The following is a 19,763-nucleotide window of genomic DNA, read 5'->3' as shown; positions in this document are numbered from 1 at the left end:
TGTCCCCATAATCACATCCTCAAGCTGCAGGGTGGGGTGGAGGGGGCTTCCCCACCTACCTATTTCCTCGGCATAATGGGGGAATAATGCTTCATTTCAACAGACCTTCTGTCGCCCGGAGCCTGGGATCAAGAGGGCCCAAAGCCAAGAGCCACGGCATGGCTCCGGGGCAGCGCAGCCACATGGCCGGTCTGCACCCAGGGTGAGCAGTCCAAGCCCTCTGCCTGCCTCGGGATCTTACCCGAGCACTGACCAAGGGGTGCAGAAGAAAGAAGCAGGCAGCAAAGCCAGGCTGCGAGCCAGCTCCCTGTGAGACAGAAGCCATTTTATCCCTCCCTGTTAGGGTTAAGGCCGTCTCTAAGTAAGTACGAGAACCAACATCTCCTCCGAGCAGAGGCAGAGCAGAGCCCACCCCTTATCAGCTCCCATCTCAAATACTCAGGATTCCACCTCCCATCTGAAATCCTCCTTCCTTCTGCAGGAGCAGCACTCTCTGTACACTGGCACACTTTGCTCGGAAGGACAGCGCTGCCCTGCATCAACTCCTCTCCACGAAGCGAGGCTGCTGTCCTGCTAGCAAGGAGGGACAGCTGCAGGGACGGTCCTACCCCTGCACCGAGAGGCTTGGCTGCGGTTCTTGCACATTACAGCAGAGTAGATAACGTAGCCTTGGATGGTCAAAGCCAGAAACCCTCTGCCAGTGCTCGGGGTGCTGCAGGAACAATAGCTGTTAAGTAACTGGGCAGCAGTGCATGCGCTGCGCAGGGATCGTATGTCGAAGCAAAATACGCGTTCCCTCATTTCTGACCTCTTCAAGAAGTCCTTTCCCTCAAAAGTGCTTACGAAGCAAACAGCTCTGAAAGCCCGTGCCTCGGTGACGACGGCTGCTGTCCCCAAACACGCTATTCCCTACTCAGAAAAGGCAGCCGCCGCAGGTTTAAGAGCTTAGAGGACAAAAGCAGAGGCAGCCACACGTGTCCTGTCAGCAGGACACCCAGAACATTCCCAGATAACCGGCCAATTATTTTCCACCCCACTGATCCTCAGTTTTTTACCATAATGATCCCTGTATACAAGAAACAGAAACCATGATTTCACTGTTTCGTAATCATCACAGCTCCGTATCATTTCTGAGCACCAGCAACGATCTGGCGACAATTAATTCAATTAATTATCGGCATCCTCACTCATTTATCAGGTGTCTACACTCAGCGTCTGCACAATAGAGATTACAAGACATCCCCGCTGCTCACTGCTACGTGCAGAGAACTGCAGGAAAGGATTAATATTTGTAGCTGAACCTCCATGGCACAAAGATCTGACGGCGGCTGTCACCTGGACGCCTGAAACAACCAAGGAATTTTTCGGTTTTCTTTTGAAGAGACAACATTAGCAGCAGGCTGGGGCTTCTAACTTTGATCTTCAGAGCAGCCAACACCAGCAGTGGAATTTTGTAGCTCGATAACAAAACACAGAAACCTCCCGAGCTATTAATTCAATTACTATATTTTGGCAAGGAAGCTTTCCCCTTGTACCTTGGGGAACGTCTTTAGATAGAACAGCACATGCTTTAAAGGCACACACGCCTTGAGGATTTGGTGTAACTGTTCATGTACTTAATTTCCTTGAGGGGAGAAATATTCCACAACAACTTGCTCGCAGGACTGGTACTTTTCCTTGTTTCCCCAGGAAACACCACTTAAATAACCACGCCAACTTTCCAGTGCACAGTCACGTACGTTGCTAGGCCAATTTTAACCACGTCTGATGGAAAAGGACAGAGATTTCAGAGGTGCTCCTCTCCCACAAAAGCCCTGTGCCACCAAAACTGAGGAAGCTGCCAGAAAACCCACTTGCACTAGCTCAGGTGCTCACAGAGCTACTTTTTATCTACGGGGCAGTACAGTGATGCCTTAGGTGCTCATACTAGCTTCCTTTTCCACGGGCTGTGGCCAACGTGTTGGCAAGCAGTCCTCTGGGGCTTCCTTAAAGGCACTCAGTCAACAAGTGTCACCTTTCACCAAGGAGAAGCTGGAAAAGCAGATATACGCTGCAGTATAGGCGGCCTCAGAGAGAGAGAAAAAAAAAAAAAAAAAAAAAAGCCTCTCAATCCTTTTCAAGAAAATCCTGCCCGGGCAGGACAGGTCAGGTTCTGGTCCTGCTGCCTGAGAGCTGTGCCTACCGTGATCGTGATCGTGATCAGGACCAGATGCTTCGGAAGGTGGAGCAGCTCCCAGGAGTGAACAATGGTGCGATTCACCCAGAGGGGAAATTCCTTCCTGACCTCATCAATTAGCATGAAGGTTTATATCCCTAATTTATTTTTAATCCTATTTACCGCAACTCTGGCTATTGTCATCATATATATAAATGTCCAGGTCTGCTTGGGATCTGACTAAACTTTTGGCCTCAATAATATCATGTGGCATAATTGCACACGGTTTCAAATGTACTGATTTTCTATTTCATTTAACATCCCTTTGTTCTTGCACTGTGGGAACTGTTAACCACCTCTGCCCCTTCCTGGGGCTCCAGCTGGCTTGCAGCACAAAGCTACCCGAGCCATGCTGCTTTCTGGTAGAGAGTAGGAACATGATCTGAGGGCCTTTAAGCTGCAATTTAGCAACTTTCTTAGTTAGCCAGCGAGATTTCTATAAGCAGGGTTTCTCAGATCTGCTGGATCTGCAGCTCCATCCGAATTTCACAAGCCCCTACCCGCTTACAAACTCCCCGTTTTGACTTTTTCCACCTAAGATCTGCCACCCTTAGAAGCAAACTGTTTCGCCCAGTGCTGTGCTCTCTGAACCCCCCTGAGATGTTGAGAAATTCAGTTCTCAAAGAACAGAGAAGCAGCACGCCATCCCGGGCTTCCCAAGGTCGAGCAGGAACTGGAGGAGTGATCAGCCTGGGTCACTCCTTAGGGACGAGCTGAGGATGTGCTCATGGGGATTATATTGGGATTATTACGCCAAGTACTCACTACAGCCCCAGGGCCATTAGTCACTGCCATTCCTGCTAACTTGCAAGAGGCATCAAGGTATAAAGCCACACCTTCACTCAACAGAAGTTTGGTGCAAACAAAAATGATAGCAACACATACAAGCAGCAGAGGGAGAGAGAACGTTAAAGCAGCCTCGAGGTTGCGGCCCCCCAAAACACAGTCCTCCTCTCAGTAATGTGGGCTGTGTTTTCCTCTCCCAGCCCCTGGAGCTAGAACTTCGGGTGCCTGACCACATGTTGCTAACCCCTAAGTCCTCAGGAGAGAAAGAGGAGGTCTGGATGATATCTCACAGGAGTATCTCACAGCCCTCCAAAGAGATGAAAGAGTTTTTATGGCACCTCTGAGAAACACCACACTGTTTTACCACAAGTGTTTTGATTATGGGTTTGGAACTGGCGAATTAGGGCTAGAGGATAGTTCTTTGCCTCAAACAAAAAGGAAATTACACCTTTTCATCCCTCTTTAGCGGGATCTTCAGGCAAGGAACCAGTCAGGAGGAAACTCCTGTCCCAGCCTTAACGTGTGGTCTGTAAGCAGATGGAGCTCTTTAATGATCAAAACACTGCTAACAGCACCGGTACAGGCACCGTTTGGCAACCGTCAGCTCATTGAATAAAGCCGCCCTGTGCAGCTTTTTCCTCTCTACAGGTCTACCATCTACTGACCGGAGCCAACGAAATCACAGGCCCCACAACAGCAGCTAAATTGCTCCGTTGCACACCCTCAGTGACTCCCCCGTGATGTTTAACAGGCACACAGCACTGCTAGACTCTGCTCCCGAGCACTGATCTTAATACTTCCTTTCTAGAGTGAATGCCTTCCCGTTCTTCCAGCTCACATCTGTAAAGGCTGAGCTGAGTACTTCCACGATGCTCTTAGGCAACCCACTCAAGCTGCAGTCCAAGCCACAAGTTTCAGAGCACAGCCACACCGGCTTCTCCAGGACCTCTGATCAGCGGTTTGCACTTGGCATGTCAGGATTTGCTGAGGTTGGAAGAGAAGACAGTAATGACAGAGAACTATTCTCCCATCAGCACTGGCAAAAGCAATCTCAGAGGCCTGAAGTGCAATAAATACTTTTACTGCTTCGGGTCGTCACTGAGTTTCAAGCGAAAAAGGTGTGATACTTTCTGTTTGTCAGATACAAAAGCACAGTTTTGGTAAGGAAATCTTTTAATGGACTCAACAAAGGTATTTTTGGCTGCTGGAATTCTCAATCTGTTGCGCTAATAATAGCTTTAAATAAATGTGCAATACAAGCAGTACATACTTTGCCTACGAAAAAAATCTGCTGGCCACTTACAGATCATGTGAACTCGGTTATTTAGCTGTGCTACAAACACCAGTTATTCCAAGCCTTATCTGACCGTAGATTTGGATCTAGGTAGCGATGGCTCTGCCACACACCAAGCACAAGGCAAGCCACAGTTCATCACCAAAGGGAGGGAAAGTTCCTATAAACAACTGTTGCTGTCATTTAGTGAGATGATCACAAAGAAGAGATAAGACTGGAAAAGCCTGAGCCTCTGCCTCCACCCTCCCAACTCCCCTGTGCAAAGAAAAAGCGAGTCTTTTTCCTCTGCTATCACTCCGCCCTTTCTCTGATGTTACAGTATAAAGAAATTGGATGCCTTCGACTATTGCACCCTAACTCCCACCAGCCAAAGCTCTGGATGAACAATTTCTCCCTTTCTTCCTTCCAGCTCTGCAGCAGTCAGCAGAAGGGTTCCCCGAGCTACGTTTTTACAGCCGGGGTCACCACCGAAGTTGGTTGTGACACTGCTCACGGGAGCGCGGTCTGAGCAGCAGTAAAACGGAGCGGCTGAAATGCAGCGGGCACTCCGCGCCAGGTCAGGTTCGCAGCAGCTGTGCTATTCACAGAAAGACATCTGAGAGAAGCGCCATAAATAACGAGATCACATGGAGGCTCCCGTTGCACAACCAACAGCCATCTTTCCTACCCAGGAATTTATGCTTCACACCCTACGCCGTCAGTCAAAAGCACGTTACAAGCTGTGTTTTCGGGATGATCCGGAGGATATTTTGGAAAGTGATACAGCCCTCCTGCTGCTGGCCGAGTCTTTTCAAAATACTCTTTCTCTTCTGTTATAAAAACAACAAATGTTTCTGTAATCTTGTCCTAACTGGGGTCTCTCTCAGAAGCAAGCGATAGATCCAGCAGTGCCTTTTACACATCATAGATATCTAAAACCAGATACAGCACGTGCGAGTCTGACAGCCTGATGGAAACCGAAGGGAACTACTTTGAAGAAGTTTTCATTCATGCGTACACACGGACAGCGTTTTCTCTGACTCCACTTTCAGCAAATCCCGAATTTGAGCAGCCCCTCTGAGGATTTTCAATCCATGTTACAGTTAGATTAAAATTAAACCCCGTTCTCCACAAACATCTCATTCCTAGGCTCCTGTGAGGGGAGAATCTCTTTTCAAAGTGTCAAGTTATAACTAAGAATAAAAGCATATAGCTATTGTATAAAATGAGCTCAGTTTTTTTTCCCCCTCTTTTTGGAGTTCTGCCACAAATTGCTTTCGAGGGCTTGGTTCAGAAATTCCAAATTCAGTTTGTTTTTTCTTATTGAGCACTTTTAGCAATTCTGTTAATCTTGGAGTTCGGGGTTATTTTTATTAAAGTAACGCCCAGAGTTTAGGTATTCCATAAAAAGACCAGGAATTATTTTTATTAAAGTAACGCCCAAAGCTGGACATTCCTTGCAAAAAAAAATATCAGGCAAAGCACTTCCATTCTTAAAATGGTTCGTCGCCCTTTCCATGTAAACACAGAATTCATGGAGATGACCGAGCACTGACATGTTTTACTGATGTTTTTCTGTTTGTTTCAGAGTTGAAAAAAAAGGTTATTTAGGCAAGTCAAGCCTTTTGCTCTTAGCAGGACTGCTTCTTCTCCCTTACCTTCTGTTGCAGAAAAAGCAGCACTGATTTCCACTCCCCAGCATCAGGTTTCTCACTGGACATTTGCACCAGCTCTGGGGTGTTGTGCCAGCGGTGACAACGCTCCGCCAGTATCTCTGGTCACATTCAGCATCTGTTCCTTAGCCAAAAAGGAGTCCCACTGCCTTTGGTGAGACCAGTTTTGGATGGAGCTTGGTAGGCTCCAAGAAGCTTGCTCCTCATCCCTCAATTCATGCCACAACAGAAACGGGGCTGCAAAGTAAAGGATCTTACCTCCATTCTCATGGGCCTGAGGCACGGAAACCTTCTGCTCTGCGGCGGCGGCCCTGTCTCGAGGACAAGATCAAGTGCTGCATTTTTGTTTGCGTGGCCGTGTTAATAAACTAGGTCACATCACCTGGGTTCCTCACCGTGACTAAAACACAGCTCAAGCATTTGGAGGAAAGAGGGAATGCTTTTTGATCCCTGCTTCCGATTCTGAGTTAAGCACTTGTGACTGAAGAGTGCACTCTGTCAGCAAGCCTCCTCCAAGCACTTGTTGTGCTCTTCGGGCATAACAGGCCAAAGACATCATAGCATTAATGACACGTTGTCCAGCAAGATGCTCCTTCCTCACTGCAGAAGGCACGTACTGACAATTTTCAACTTCTTTAATGTAGAAATTAGGGCTGGGGCAAAATCTTTTCACTTCCTCTGAAGGAGAGGTTGAGTGGCAACATACCCACCCTTCTCTCTGCAGCGTGTATAATTTCAGCTTGCCCAATAGTGGCGGCACTCCTGAGTTTGGGAGGACTTTAAAAGGAGTGATTATGCTCACGGAAGTAAGCTAACATGAATAAACTGCTCAAGCAACAGGGAAACATTCCAGAGCCCTGTGCTGTCACCAGGCTTTTGGCCAACGCTGCTTAATCATATATGCAAAACAAAATTACGGGAAGATTCATCACAGGTTTGAATATTCTCAATGAATAATTCTGCACTGTGCTGAAGAAGCTTCCCTGCAAACCATCCTCAGACAAGGGCACCGGGATCTCCTCCTGGTTTTCAGAGCTTCTGCTGCTGTCGGTAGGACAAGTGGTACAGCACGAGCTTCCTCTGCAGGACTCGCAACCAGTCTGCCAGTTTCAGAAGAGAAGTTTGAGGGCATCCTCAGCAGCACCCGAGCACCACTGCTGAAATTTCTAACTGCTAGGGCCAGGAGTTACCGCAGCAGCTGCTACATTCTGTGCTCTCAACTGGTCCCGGCTGGCACAGGCCAGTTCCTACTATCCGGGCACATAACACAGACCGGATTGAAACTCAAAGTGTTTGTGGCATGGTGGAAGGTATTTCAGTACAAAGCCCACAGGTTGCAGAGTCTGCAATGTCTTCAGCCTTAAACACAGCTGCGCTCATCATTTATACAAACCTAAGACCCTCTTGAGCCTTGTCATTGGATTTACGAAGCTCTATCTGAAAAGCTTTGATCCTCTTCGCAACACTGAGTGCAAAACCTCGCCAGCCGCATTTCAGCGAGGAGCACAGAGCTGACTCTTCCACCACTTAACAGAAGACTATAATTTTCACATAAGATTACAGAGTCATGGTTGTAACTCTGCTTGAAGACTGCCTTTACAAAGATCTGACTGTTCAGCAGCTCCCACGGGAGCAACAAAGCGGTCAGATTCTCAAGAACATCCGAGATTTACCTGACAGCTACTTGCTAATGCCTTTTTACACTACCTTACAGATGCTAAGTTTTAACTGATCTGAAAGCCCTCCCTCACATGCCTTGTGCTATCAGACACCATTAAATCTACATACTGTAATAGCTTTTTTAAGAGTATTGGGTAAGCTAGAAATATTTGCCTCTGTACAGCGTTCTTGAGAATAAACATGACTAAATATAACTTTAGCACAATTTTTTTTAGAGGTCATGAGCTTTCCCCATCCAAGATATCTAATAATTGAGAATAAGCAAAGACTGAGAATATGTTCTTGTGTACGCCTCCACGCCTAGCTACCGTAAATTGGCACATACAAAAACCTATTGTCTCTGTGCTGCCTGCAACCTTGTGAACTAACAGGTAAACGTCAGCGCAGACATCTCTGAGGTAAAATACGAAAAGTTACGCCCTGGCTGCACCTTCTGCCCCACGTGTACTGTAAAACTGGAAGGTAACACCATCAATAGGACAGGGTGCAGAGCTGCTGGGACACAACTTCAGTAGAGGCACTTCACAGGACCACAGAATGGGTTGGGTTGGGAGGAGCCTTAAAGATCATGTAGTGCCACCCCCCTGCCATGGCAGGGACCCCCCCAGGCCAGGCTGCCCAAAGCCCCATCCAGCCTGGCGTTGGGCACCTCCAGGGATGGGGCACCCCCAGCTTCTCTGGGCAGCCTGTGCCAGCGCCTCACCACCCTCTGAGTGAAAAATTCCTTCATTATGCCTCATCTAAACACACACACACACACACACAGACGGCCGGGCGGACCTCCAGCCTCGAGCAGCCTCGAGCAGCCTCGGCTGAGCCTCGGCTGAGCCTCGGCTGAGCCCCGGCCGCCCGAAATCCTCGCCATCCCCCCCCCTCCCCGCGCTTTTCTCCTCAGGCGGCCCCTTCCCGCCTCGCCGCCGAGGGGAGGGGAGGGAGGGGCGAGGGCGGGGCGGCCCCACTCACCGCGCGGCGGGCGCCCTCCGAGCAGCAGCAGCAGCAGCGGCAGCACCGCCAGCACCAGCAGCAGCAGCAGCAGCAGTACCAGCAGCAGCCGGCGCGGCCCGGAGGCGGAAGCCGCCTCAGGAAGTGAGGTTGTTGCGCTGAGGGGAGGGCACCGTTTCCGGGGAGGGGGCGCGGAGGGATGAGCCCTGCCGCGGGTAGGGGGACGCTGGCTGCTCCCCTACCCCCCCGGGGCCGCCATTTGGCGAGGGGAGCTGCAGGCTCTGGGGGAGAAATGGGCTTTATTCCGCCGTGCGGCGCTCGCCCCCAGCCCGTTCCCGTAACGCGTAGGAGCGACAGCACGAGACAGACGCCTTGGAGGGGTTTTCGTGGTTAAGAGGCTTTTATTAAAAAGTCGTTTCTTTAAGTTAACCGATTTCATGATTTACATGAGGGGGAAAATAACGAAACAGGGCGCGATGTCACTTCTGAATAAACCCTGTGCTTTTTGGTAGTGTTTTCATTCACACCTTTATAAACAATCCTACTCTTTAAACCAATTTGACCAAATTTACCTAACTGCCATTGCTGTGGCATTACAGTATTTGCTGCAGCGTCTTCTAGACCTGCGTCTCACCGCGTACTGCTTAGTTCTGGGAATGTCTCAAAGACGGGCTCACAATGCTACGCACAAACCAACGCGGAGATCGCAACCTGCTCCACGGCCAGCACCGCTGCTGCTGATCAAAGCTCTCTGCCCTCGTTAGGTGGTAAGGCCACAACATCTTCACTCACATTTACTGAATGCGTTCAGCAAATTCAATGCATGATCAAGGAACCAAACAGTTTCCTGGTAGACAGGTCCTGCCTTACTTCCTCCTGGGTGCTGTTATCAGAGACGGCAGGAGCTGATTTCCAAGGTGCTGGCAGTAAACATCAACAAGATGGCACTTCTCTACCCTCAGGGGCTTCTCTGAGCAGGTCTGTCCTGTGTCTGCTACTTTCATGCCGAATATTTCAGTAGGCATTCAGTTCACTTCAGGGGGCTCAGAGAAAAGCTACCAAGAGCAAAGCTTTTAGGACCGCCCCTTTCCTTTTCCCCCTTGCCTTCAGCTGTGTATTGATTAAGAGGCATTGAAAATAGCTCCACACTGACTCATGTTATCAAGGCTGGAAATAAGTCCTGAATTCCTACAACGTTTGGCGTCACTCCACTGAGAGCTGTACACTTTCAGTCTGTTTTGGTGGCTGCTGCTGCTGCTGTTCGTACTTCCGTGCTGAAAAAAAGAAACACTGATCAGTGCAAATCACACTCATCATATACATGTACATACACTTATGTATGTGCATGAGTACATATCATACATGTATATAGATAACAAGCAATAAATAGATTTAATATCCGACAACATAATTTTGCAGCTTTGGTACACAAGGCCTGGTCTCGGCCACCACAAGGAACTTGTCCTTTAGCATGCGCCCTTTGAAGATCTGAGCAGTAGTGTCACAGCAATATCTCTGTACATTAATGGCCAAAAAAAAAATAAATCCATTCAGATCCTTTCATTAAAAAATAAAATTAAAGCCTATGGTTTTAGAAGTACTACAACAGGCAGCCTGAACAACTCGTTAGTCACATAGCAGATCCGCGCTCATCTCCTCCACAGTATAGGAACCGCATACTAACATTTACTTCAGAAGTAATCTAGTTAGCAAGGCAGAGGAGGATCAAAGAGTTGTGTGTGGTGCAACATACAACAAACAACAAGCACTCATTCCTCTGCAGGAAGTGTGCCCTTTTTTTGTTTGCACAGAATGCAGTGGCCTGGTTTAAGACTTTCTGTTTAGAAGGCAGTTTCACCTCATTACATATTTCTTGCCCATTTTCCATCTAGGTGTGCATACCTGGCAGAGGTGAAGCACACACAGGTGTTTTTGTGAAGTAGGCCTGTGGAATACCAGACCCACAGCACTCCTTCCCATCTCCATCCTGACATCCAGCAAGATGGGAATGGCGGCACTTGGTGGTATGGTAAAATTCTCACTTATTTTCAGCATGTGAAGTTAAAATACTCTATTCCCCACACAGTGCTCAGCAGTTTTACAGTTACGTCCGCTTTTTGGCCACATCCACCTTAGGATTTTTTACTGTCAAGCCCAGCTGCGTTTTGACAACTGCTCCCCCACTCTGTCCTCCCTCACACCTCAGCCCGGTGCCGTGCTCCCGCAGGACACCCGTGCAGGGGACGGGTGCCACCACTCGAGGACACGGGCTCGGGGCCACCCCACACGGGACCCACCCTTGGCCCTACAGCACCCTCACCGATGGAGTACATCTCCAGCTGCTGCCGCAGGCGGATCTTCTTCATGCTGTCGTAGAAGTTGGGCTCGGGCGGCGTCTCCGCGGCAGGTGGCAGCGTGAAGATGCGCAGGATCCTCCTCTTGTTCCTGCGGGGCAAGGCACGGTCACGCGTGGGGTCGCCACGCACTCCCTCCCTCCCCCCCCCTCCCCTTTTTTTCCATTTTTTTTTCCCTTTTTTTTTTTCTCCCCCCTCACCGCCGCGCGTAGACGAGGAGGGCGAGGCTGGCCAGCACCACCAGCAGGTACACGTTGGTGGCCTCGTTCCAGGCTTCGTGCACCGAGTAGTCGATGGCGCCGCTCTCGCCCAGCGCCGCTGAGGCGCCGCCACCGCCTCCCGCCCCCCCGGCCCCCGCCGCCACAGCCGCCGCCATGAGGGAGGCGGGCGGGGGGAGCCCGGCCGCTGGGGGCGGTGCGCGGGCGGTGCAAAATGACGTCGGGCCGCCATCTTGGGGGGGGGGCGTGTGCTGCCTCATGGCGGTGTCGCCCCCCCCCCCCCCCCCCCCCCTCCATGAACGGTCTTCGTCGAGTGCTTGCACTTCTGTCATAGCTTGGGTTGCCAAAGTGCCATAGCGCTTTTCAGATTTTTTATTGATTTATTTATTCTCCCTGCCAAAGTGGGAGCTGCTGGCTGTGCGGCTGCTGGAGAAAGAGAGCTTACTCTCTGCTCTATAGGCGCCTAATGCCAAGAAGGCACAACTACCTGATTACACTTTGGCAAAAAAAACAGGAGCAGAGAGACCATTTTGGTGCAGAAATTTGAAAAGTCACCTGAAGCGCTTACTGAGATGTGGATTAACTAGGCAGGCAGAGGATGTCCTAACACTCGCACACACTCGTTTTCTTTGTGCTGCTTCATGTGGCACATTCGAGCCATGTTCGGCTAAGTGTGCTGTCCCTTCTCTGTGCTGCTTCATATCTATCTCTGGTCCTGATACTTCCTTTCACCATATCTTCAGATACCACAACTATTTTGGTGCTGACATGAGTACTTTTGAGGGCATGATGGCACCTATCCTATTTCAAACGTTCAGGATGAGTCCGCTTTGTGCCCAGGAACTACCTCTGGTCCCATACGGCTTGGAGGAGGGGATATAGACACCTCACCAGGATGGGATCTGCTATACCAAAGTCTGACCGGGTGGGGAGAACTTCGTCCTTTGGGTACCTGCTTTCTGAATGCAAGACGTGCCAAGTCACCCAGCTTCTGTGCTATGAGACAGATTGATACCAAGGGGCTCCAGGTCAGGATGTAAAGGGATAGGAGATGAGAACATCCAAAAATAAAAGGCTAAGTCACTGTTATCATGAGAAAAGTTTCTTGCCCCCCATGGAGTGGGAAAGGAGAGATGAAGAACATCAATTAGACATAATTCTAGGTCATTAAATGGGGATGGCACCCGCGCACAGAACTGTGGAAACCACTAAGAAAAGGAGCCTTTAGTTACGAAATATGACTCAAAACAGTAAACTAAGCCCGATTTCACAGGGATTTTAAGCGGTTTCTCACAAAGCTGAGGTTCTTTGTTCATTTTTTTTAGTATGTTTAACTTTTTGGTTCACAGGCCTGGCAAAGTGCAAAGAAATAGCATGGATCTTCTTTATGTTTCACTACTACCTGTACACCTCACTTCCAATCAGGCTTCCTTGTACTGGGTGTAGAGAAGGTACATTTAAGCTCTATTTTAAGGTACTCTTTGTGTTAATCCTGCAGCTTCACCCTGGACACCCCAGGACTCAGCACCCAGGTTCCTTCTTGATGAAACCAAGGCCTGTATCCGCAAAACATCACTTCAGCTCTCAGGGTTTTCCTCCAGCACATAGGAACAGACTCTGGGTCACTCAGCAGGTGCTTGCTTTCTTTGAGTTAATTAAACGCTCAACTTAAAGCTCAGATAATCCACCCACCCCTAACCTAGAAGAGAGACAGAGAGACTTTCTTCCCCCACATATCCCTCTGAAGTTAGCAAATGTTAAGCTGTGGGTAGGACGGGGTTAGGTTGTGTAGGACGGGGTTAGGTTGTGGAACACAATGCTGCTGTGGTGAGTATAACAGCTTTGCAAACTTGAGAGCAAGGAGTGATCTCTCACTTGCTGGCCTTCTGCAATAGGATTTTTGGGTGTATAGGCCTTCAGTATGACTTTCTTTAGGAATCTGGCTCAAAATCCAAAGCTGGTAGACTCCAAAGCTAGGTTAGCTTTCCTTGGTACGTTGTCCTTTCCTTTTGTAGCCTGGGCTTTTCTTTTAGACTTAGGTTCCTGAGCACCTTCGGAAATTGGAGCATAAGCTGCTGTCGAATTTGGTCAGAGCAAAGTCAGGTCTTGTAGTTGTAGTCGTGTTCCAGATGTGACCTGTCCTTGTAGATTATGTAGTTTATTTGTAGTTTGGATGAGGTGGGATGGAATAGCCAATCCTGGGGTATGCTGCTAATACAAGAGGAGGACATTAGTTGTTTTCTGTTTCTTATTCTAAAGCTTTTAGAGAGCAGACTGTAATTTTTGCTATGCCTGTGTAGCCTTTGGCCTCCAGCATCCTGGCCTGTGATCAAAGCATGTCGGCACCAAACAAATAATAATAATAATAATAATAATAATAATAATAATAATAATAATAATAAATGGCATGTCACAAGCTGTTCTGACAAAATTTAGCCAGTGGGGACCTAAGCTCAGCGGCTTGGTTATTAGCATTGCACAGTACCAAATATACCTTTCAGCTATAGTGAAACTATACAATCTCTCACAGAAACCAGCTCTCAGGGGAAAAAAAAAAAAAAATGGATAGCTGCGTGATTTAATTTTTTTTAAATCCCTGCTTTTTCAAAAGTGGGAACTTTGATCATTCCATGGAGAAATCTATCCATAGTCCCATAGAAACACTGAGAGAATTGCTGAAAAATCTTCCAACTCTACAGGGAAAGAATTCACTTTCTGAAAGTCCTTAGCATTTACCAACTACTATAGATTTGACTGAAAGCTGCTGAACATTTGACAGCTTTGAAAATCCAGTTACTTCCTATACAAAATGTGGATGCTGGAAACAGAAAGCTTTCTTTTCAAAATTATGGCCAAGGAATCTGAGTGTGTCTGTATATAAAAAATATATAATTTTTAATGGATTTTGAGTTACCCTGGGCTAAACAGAATCAGAAATTGCTGAGACATAAATATCATTGTAATGTAAATATATTCACCATTTAATCCTGATAAATACTGGATTATAGACTTCAGAACACAGACTGGCAATTATTGGAAATCATGTGGTCATCTCAAGTATACAGTATTTCAATTAAAATAAAACCATAAAATCCTTTTTCTTTTTAAAAAGTACCATCTACCATATAATTTATTTGGTTGAACTCTACAAATATATGCATTATATCATGCTAGAAGAACTTGAGAACCACTTTTTTCTTGTTCCCAGGGTCTCTCAACTATTGGTAAGACATTACAGTCATAATGATAGAATCAGTTTACAGTTGCAAGTTCTGCCAAATATCTCACAATTATATTTTGTGAACAACACTGCCTCTGTTTCACAGAGATAATGATCTGATATTTTGTTTATGTGGCACCAAAGGAAAACATTGGTTTAGCATTGTGATAGAATTTCAAAAAGTTGGTGTGGTATTCTAAACTTCTGATACATTTAATAGTTACCACTGCATTAAATACAGAGTAGCAGAGTAGCATGGATTTTGAAAGTATCCCTCAAAAAAAAAAAAAAAAAAAAGGCTTTGGTCAATTAAATAAAGATGTGCCCACTTCATGTCTTCAGCATGTACCCAGACCTCAATAGCAGCTGGTGTGGATCTACATACAATATTGTCTACATCTGATGGTGTTGAACATGCAGATGAGTTGCTGTAAAGGCTGCTCACCTGGATTTAGGATTATAGGACTGTTTTTAGGATGTGACCTGAAACTTGCATCACACAAATTGAAACAGACTACATCCAACTTCAGCTACCAAGGAGCCTGCTGCTAGCAAGCAGTTTGGAAAAACAAAATAAAACAAAACACGCTCTACCTGACTCCTCTGCTGCTGGCACAGCAGTGCCCCATCTGGGAAGCCAGCAGGTTTCCAGCTGAGACCCAGGTGCTATTTCTTAAGTCAGGGAGACAGCTTCTGCTCTGGTTGTCTCTCCGGCTGGCTGGGCTGGGCAGGATGTGTTCTGGGGGTGGAAGAGGGGGCATTGCCCACCAGACATAAAACAGCTGCTTGTACCGAGGCAGAAAAGCCCCCAGATGTTTGCCAAGGCTGTCACTGATGGTGAAAACTGGAACGGCCAGAAGAGAGAATTAGGCAGAGGGGAGGCAACTGCATGTAGGGCTGTCCTGCTTCTTCTTCCCTTTCCACGAACCTTTGCCTAGACTCCAGTTAAGGGAAAAGGAGCTGGAAACGAGGGAAGAACGGGGTTTGTGATATCTTGAGATAGTGGAAGGGGTTCAATGGGAAGAAGAGAAAGCAGAAGAGCCTTCAAACTCCTCTGATTTTACTGAAAGGGTAGAAGGAGGTGACACTCAACCTCGGTTGAGGCTGGACCAGGCTGTGATTAAAAAGGATGGTAATTTACGCAAGAAGGGGAGGTGGCCCCTTCATGTGGGGTGGCTCTTCTGACAGCCCTTACATCTGCCTTGGTACTACGGGCTTGAAAATGCAAACAACACAATGCCTTCTTTCAGGGGAATATTGAAATATGCTAGCAAAGGGCTGGCTCCAAGGCCAGATCCTGGCTATCTTTGGGCATGAGAGACTGCAGCCGCTAAGTCGAGCTAAGCTGACCTTCGTGCTGCCATCTAGTGTTCCCCCGTAGACAGAAACGACATCCCTGAAACAAAATCCTAGTTTTCATAATGCTGTGTTCAGAAAAATGTAATTTATTCTTGCTGAAGTACAACACACAAGCTGAGTAGAAGGAAATGTGAAGAGATGTGGAGGACCCAATGCTAAGGGTGAATGTTTAGAGCAACATCATTTTTTTTTAATTTGTAACTATTTCACCCAGGCAAGGGGTTATCTTACCTTATCTCCAAGGCAAGATAATTATTCAGAACGAGAATTTGTTACCATTTATTGTTCACTCTGGGAAATTAATAAGGCTGCTTGCGAGGCGCAACAGAAAAGCAAGAATCCAAGCAGAAGCTTAACTGAGAGACCAGCATAAGAAGCCTGGCAGGTTCTTCTTGTCTGGCCTTGCAACTGCCATAAAAGACAGACAGCATATTTACTTCCCAGCCATCAGGTGCCGATTTTTCTTTCAAGTACACATAATGGCTTACTAGAGGTAACGATGCTTCTGGGGACATGCAAAGGATCTGACCCTTTTCCCTTCAAAGTTTGATCCCTGGCTTCAAGGACCTGTAATAGGATGCTTTTCCAATTGTTGCACATCCTGGTTTCAGGCTGGAACTGTAGAAACTTGATTAACCCTATTAATAACTCACGGGATGGATGATATAATTACAGCAGAGACAGCATTCTTTTCTCCTCATTTTTTTTAAGGTGTTTTGAGTCAAAGTCCAACACAAACATGAAGCATCCAAAGTTTTTGGAGACTGCAACTTCTGAGCTTTGATTCCTGACAACTGGAGCAGGAAAACCACCAGGAAGAGGTCTGCTGGCTAGGACTGCACAGCTGGAAAATGGCAAAATCAGCTAATTTAAGAAAATAGACTGCCCACTGGGAAAGGAAAGCAACAATGCCTTTGAAGGATTCCTGCTGGCATTATTTGGCATCAGGTATGAATTTTGTAATTTGCAGGGCAGTTTCCCTATTTACAGTAAAATTGTGGTAGCAGTAGAACACATGCATTTGAACACAATGTATAAAAACTGTTTTCCCTGGGCAGTTACAACTTTGCTTGTTTAGATGAAGAGGAATATCAGCATGGCAAAGAACGGAAACAAACTCCTCGGCAGAAAGGACAGTGTACTTCTCTGCTTACAAATCACCTCTCAAGTTGACAACAGGAAAGTTGTCTCAGGCCCTAACATCTTTCAGAGACCTTGTCCACAGAACAGAAAGTCCTCAGGTGTGTAATGGTAATTCTCCTTTTGTTTTGTTTTGTTTTGTTGTGTTTTGTTTGATTGTTTTTTCACCAAGAGAACAGCTAAATCCCAGTCCCACCAAACAGGGCCTACTGCTGGATTAAGGCAGCGTGATTCTCCTTCTCCAGCTGTTGGTACCAGGCTGTAACATCCATACTAGTACCAGAAGCTTTCTCCTAAACTCACTGAACAAAACAAACAAAACCTAGCTTTTTTTTTTTTTTTTCTGCTGAACAGAGTTCAGATTAAAAAATTAATTAAAAAAGACCCAGAGACTCCCGTGTTACAGTTTTGTATCCAGAGGGCCTGGCTGAGAACACTATGAGGGCAAATGCTTGAAAATCAGGGCAATGCATCTTTAAGCAGTATCTGCGGGATCTGCATCATCTGCTTGCTTACAAAATAGTGACATGCCGTTTAGTGGGGCATGGGGCCCACGGAACAATCTCTCTAAGAGCAGCCTTATTCCCCATCCAGCAGGGAGGCTGGGCACAGTGGTTGGGAATCTGGCATCAGGGTTCACCAAAATCTAAGTGAACTGAGGTACTCATTTTTGAGTGACCACTGCTTTTACTCCATAGGGAAGTGAGTGAGGGCTTTGTGGATAAGACATGGGCCAAAGCCACTGGAATCAGCACAGATCTTGAGAGGGGCACGCCATGGTCTCTGCTCCCCAGTCCTGTGCCAGTCAGTTTAACCTGGCCAGTATTTCTTTTTTAAATAACTTTTTTTCTGTGAAAATGTTTTGTGTGTGTGTGTGTATTAAGAGTTTTCATGTAAATGTCACAAAAGAAAATTTCTGTTTCTTCAGAGACTAATTTTGCCCCATACTCATGAAACTTAATTTCTCTCCCTCCTCCTCTTCCAGTGATAGATCAAACATGTAAATGGAAAACTTGCACGGCTCCAGCATTGGGTGGATAACTTTTAATCAAAAGGTAAAAGTACAAAGTCTTTTTTTTTTTTTTTTTTTTTTAATCTTCTCAGTTTCCAGGACAGAGGTTTTGCCCTTCAGGCAAGCTAAATAAATAAGATCAACTTCAGTCTACCGTTTGTCTCATGATTCATTATAACATTTCCCTAGTACCAGGCATGGCCACCTCCCGAATCAGCAGAGTTAAAACTTTCCTGTAGGTGTCTAAGATCTCTTGGGCAGAAGGCCTTTTGGCTGGGTCCTTCCTCTTACATGCCGCATGGATGTCAAACAAATGCAGTCGCACAATGTCACTCCCTTCAACGTGGCCCAAGAAAAAATTGGAGACATCTGGGATTTTCCAGATGTCTGTTTTCTCATCATAGGGAGGCATGAGGTCATCATCGAATGGCACATCCTCTCCATAGGGCCACCGCTGCTCGGGAGCTACAAACTCGCCCCGCAGCTCACGATGACCACACTTCACCAGCCTGCCACTGCTCTTGTTCACGAGAGGCAGAGCATCCAAATCATTCACCAGGACGTGAAAGTCACTTGTCAGGAGGTACTGAGAGAGCACCTTGTCCAGATCGTTCGAATCGCACATCACTAAGGTGCCCAGAGGGCTGCTGTGCAGGTAGCGAATGATGCTCACGTAGTCTATGGCAAGCATCAGCCTGCGATGCCAGGTGTTCATGCCCTTGTATTTGGGGATGTGGAGAGTTTCATTCAAGCCCCTCAGGGAGCCTAGAGGATGGTACTCGGTGAGGATTGTGAACTGCTTCTCACAGTAGCCAAGCAGACGGACAACGTGCCTGCTTTGTAGTGCTTTCAGCATCTTCAGTCCGTGGAGAAAGTCCTCCTTCAGCTCTGTGTTGGTGAGCTGTGACAGAACCACTTTGTTTTCCTTCCACTCAGAAAGAAAGACCTGAGAACACAGAAGAGACAAGTAAGACATGCGGAGAGACTTCATACACCATCACCAGCTGCTGCTGGCCTGCTAGTGACTGCATGGTCACAACTACCAACTACAGTCACTGGCACAAGTCCTACACTGATGCCCAACTGTTACACCGTGAGCTTCAGCTCTAGGTTGGCTGTGTACCTGTCGCAGCAAGCCCTTCCTCACGTTGTAATTACAACACCTGATGGATGCACCATGATTTCCTGGGTTTTCTTTGGAATGGGCACTGCAGATGAATTAAATGATTGAGTGTTTTCATACGTGATTTCAAGGTGTGGTGGGCAGCCTTGCTCTGCCACAGCCACATCAGGCTCCGCGAGCACTGCGCCCATCCCCGCCGCGTGTCATTCGGTGCGAGCGAGGTACCTCTTGCCATAGGCCTCAGGAGGTCTGCAGCAACTAGCTGCTGTGAGGGCAGTTATACAGCAGTATGGGCAGTAATTAGTGAAATTAGTTAACAGGGAAAGCCTTTGCTAGTTTACCCACAGGAGAGAAGAAAAGCGAGACCCAACTCACCTTTTTCACGGCTCCCTCACCAACACACTTGAGCTTCCTGACTTCCCTATTGATGGCTTCGCAGGAGAGCCAGGGGGAACAATTTCTCACCGAACCCAGCCTGAAGTACCCGAAAGGGCAGAGGCTGGGCTCCGCTTCGGCACGGCCGGGCGAGCCGCGGAGCTCGCTGAGGTAGAGGTAGAGCAGGGCGTTCAGGAGCAGCACCAGCAGCACCAGCAGCGCCGCCGCCGCCTCGCGGGGCGGCGACTCCCTTTTCGCCGAGTGCGGCTTCTTTTCCATGGCCGCGCCTCCTGCATCGGAGACCCAGAACCGACGGCCGGGGGCTCCCCGGGCCCGGCCGGGCTCCCCGTGCCGGCGGTGGCCGGGCGGGGAGCGGCGGTGGCGGTGGCGGAG

At 47.7% G+C, this 19,763-nt stretch overlaps 3 protein-coding genes and 1 long non-coding RNA gene across 6 annotated transcripts in view; 1 reads left to right on the top strand and 3 right to left on the bottom strand.

Annotated features, from left to right (window-relative positions):
- Positions 1 to 8,744, bottom strand: part of SLC20A2 (solute carrier family 20 member 2) — a 55,379-nt gene extending 46,635 nt beyond the window's left edge. Inside the window, exon 1 of one of the 2 annotated variants that reach the window (XM_027456129.3) lies at positions 8,591 to 8,744. The gene's annotated coding sequence lies outside the window, so the exon portion shown is untranslated. Of the gene's footprint in view, positions 1 to 6,205; positions 6,667 to 8,590 lie in introns of those variants that run through there. The other variant, XM_027456130.3, reaches the window with a different exon arrangement.
- A 206-nt stretch (positions 8,745 to 8,950) lies between these two features.
- Positions 8,951 to 11,342, bottom strand: SMIM19 (small integral membrane protein 19). The gene is made up of 3 exons (XM_027456131.3): positions 11,124 to 11,342; positions 10,890 to 11,014; positions 8,951 to 9,843 (listed from the first exon to the last, which is right to left on the bottom strand). Exons 1-3 carry the CDS (start codon positions 11,297 to 11,299, stop codon positions 9,773 to 9,775), a joined length of 372 nt encoding a protein of 123 aa, XP_027311932.1. The 5' UTR covers positions 11,300 to 11,342; the 3' UTR covers positions 8,951 to 9,772.
- Positions 11,343 to 11,428: 86 nt separating this feature from the next.
- Positions 11,429 to 17,983, top strand: LOC119716799 (uncharacterized). Of its 2 annotated transcripts, none has more exons than XR_011808943.1 (4): positions 11,429 to 12,774; positions 16,432 to 16,668; positions 16,799 to 16,961; positions 17,846 to 17,983. It is a non-coding gene; the product is annotated as an uncharacterized lncRNA (long non-coding RNA). The 2 variants fall into 2 exon arrangements; XR_011808942.1 differs by having other exon boundaries at positions 16,779 to 16,961.
- On the bottom strand, positions 16,982 to 19,649 carry POMK (protein O-mannose kinase). The gene is made up of 2 exons (XM_027456127.3): positions 19,371 to 19,649; positions 16,982 to 18,818 (listed from the first exon to the last, which is right to left on the bottom strand). Exons 1-2 carry the CDS (start codon positions 19,647 to 19,649, stop codon positions 18,045 to 18,047), a joined length of 1,053 nt encoding a protein of 350 aa, XP_027311928.3. The 3' UTR covers positions 16,982 to 18,044.
- Positions 19,650 to 19,763: the final 114 nt, after the last annotated feature.

This window comes from Anas platyrhynchos, chromosome 4, assembly GCF_047663525.1.
Source record: "Anas platyrhynchos isolate ZD024472 breed Pekin duck chromosome 4, IASCAAS_PekinDuck_T2T, whole genome shotgun sequence".
Classification (NCBI taxonomy): Eukaryota; Metazoa; Chordata; class Aves; order Anseriformes; family Anatidae; genus Anas; species Anas platyrhynchos.
This window is presented reverse-complemented; position numbering and strand designations above follow the sequence as displayed.

What these genes read in the sequence shown, in the direction of transcription:
- SMIM19 (XM_027456131.3), bottom strand. Translation starts at nt 11,299, where the DNA reads ATGGCGGCGGCTGTGGCGGCGGGGGCCGGGGGGGCGGGAGGCGGTGGC. An exon ending in CTCCTCGTCTACGCGCGGCG is followed by an intron (nt 11,015 to 11,123) that starts GTGAGGGGGGAG and finishes CTTGCCCCGCAG; the next exon opens with GAACAAGAGGAGGATCCTGC. An exon ending in GCTGGAGATGTACTCCATCG is followed by an intron (nt 9,844 to 10,889) that starts GTGAGGGTGCTG and finishes TCTTTTTTTCAG; the next exon opens with CACGGAAGTACGAACAGCAG.
- POMK (XM_027456127.3), bottom strand. Translation starts at nt 19,649, where the DNA reads ATGGAAAAGAAGCCGCACTCGGCGAAAAGGGAGTCGCCGCCCCGCGAG. An exon ending in GTGAGGGAGCCGTGAAAAAG is followed by an intron (nt 18,819 to 19,370) that starts GTGAGTTGGGTC and finishes CTGTGTTCTCAG; the next exon opens with GTCTTTCTTTCTGAGTGGAA.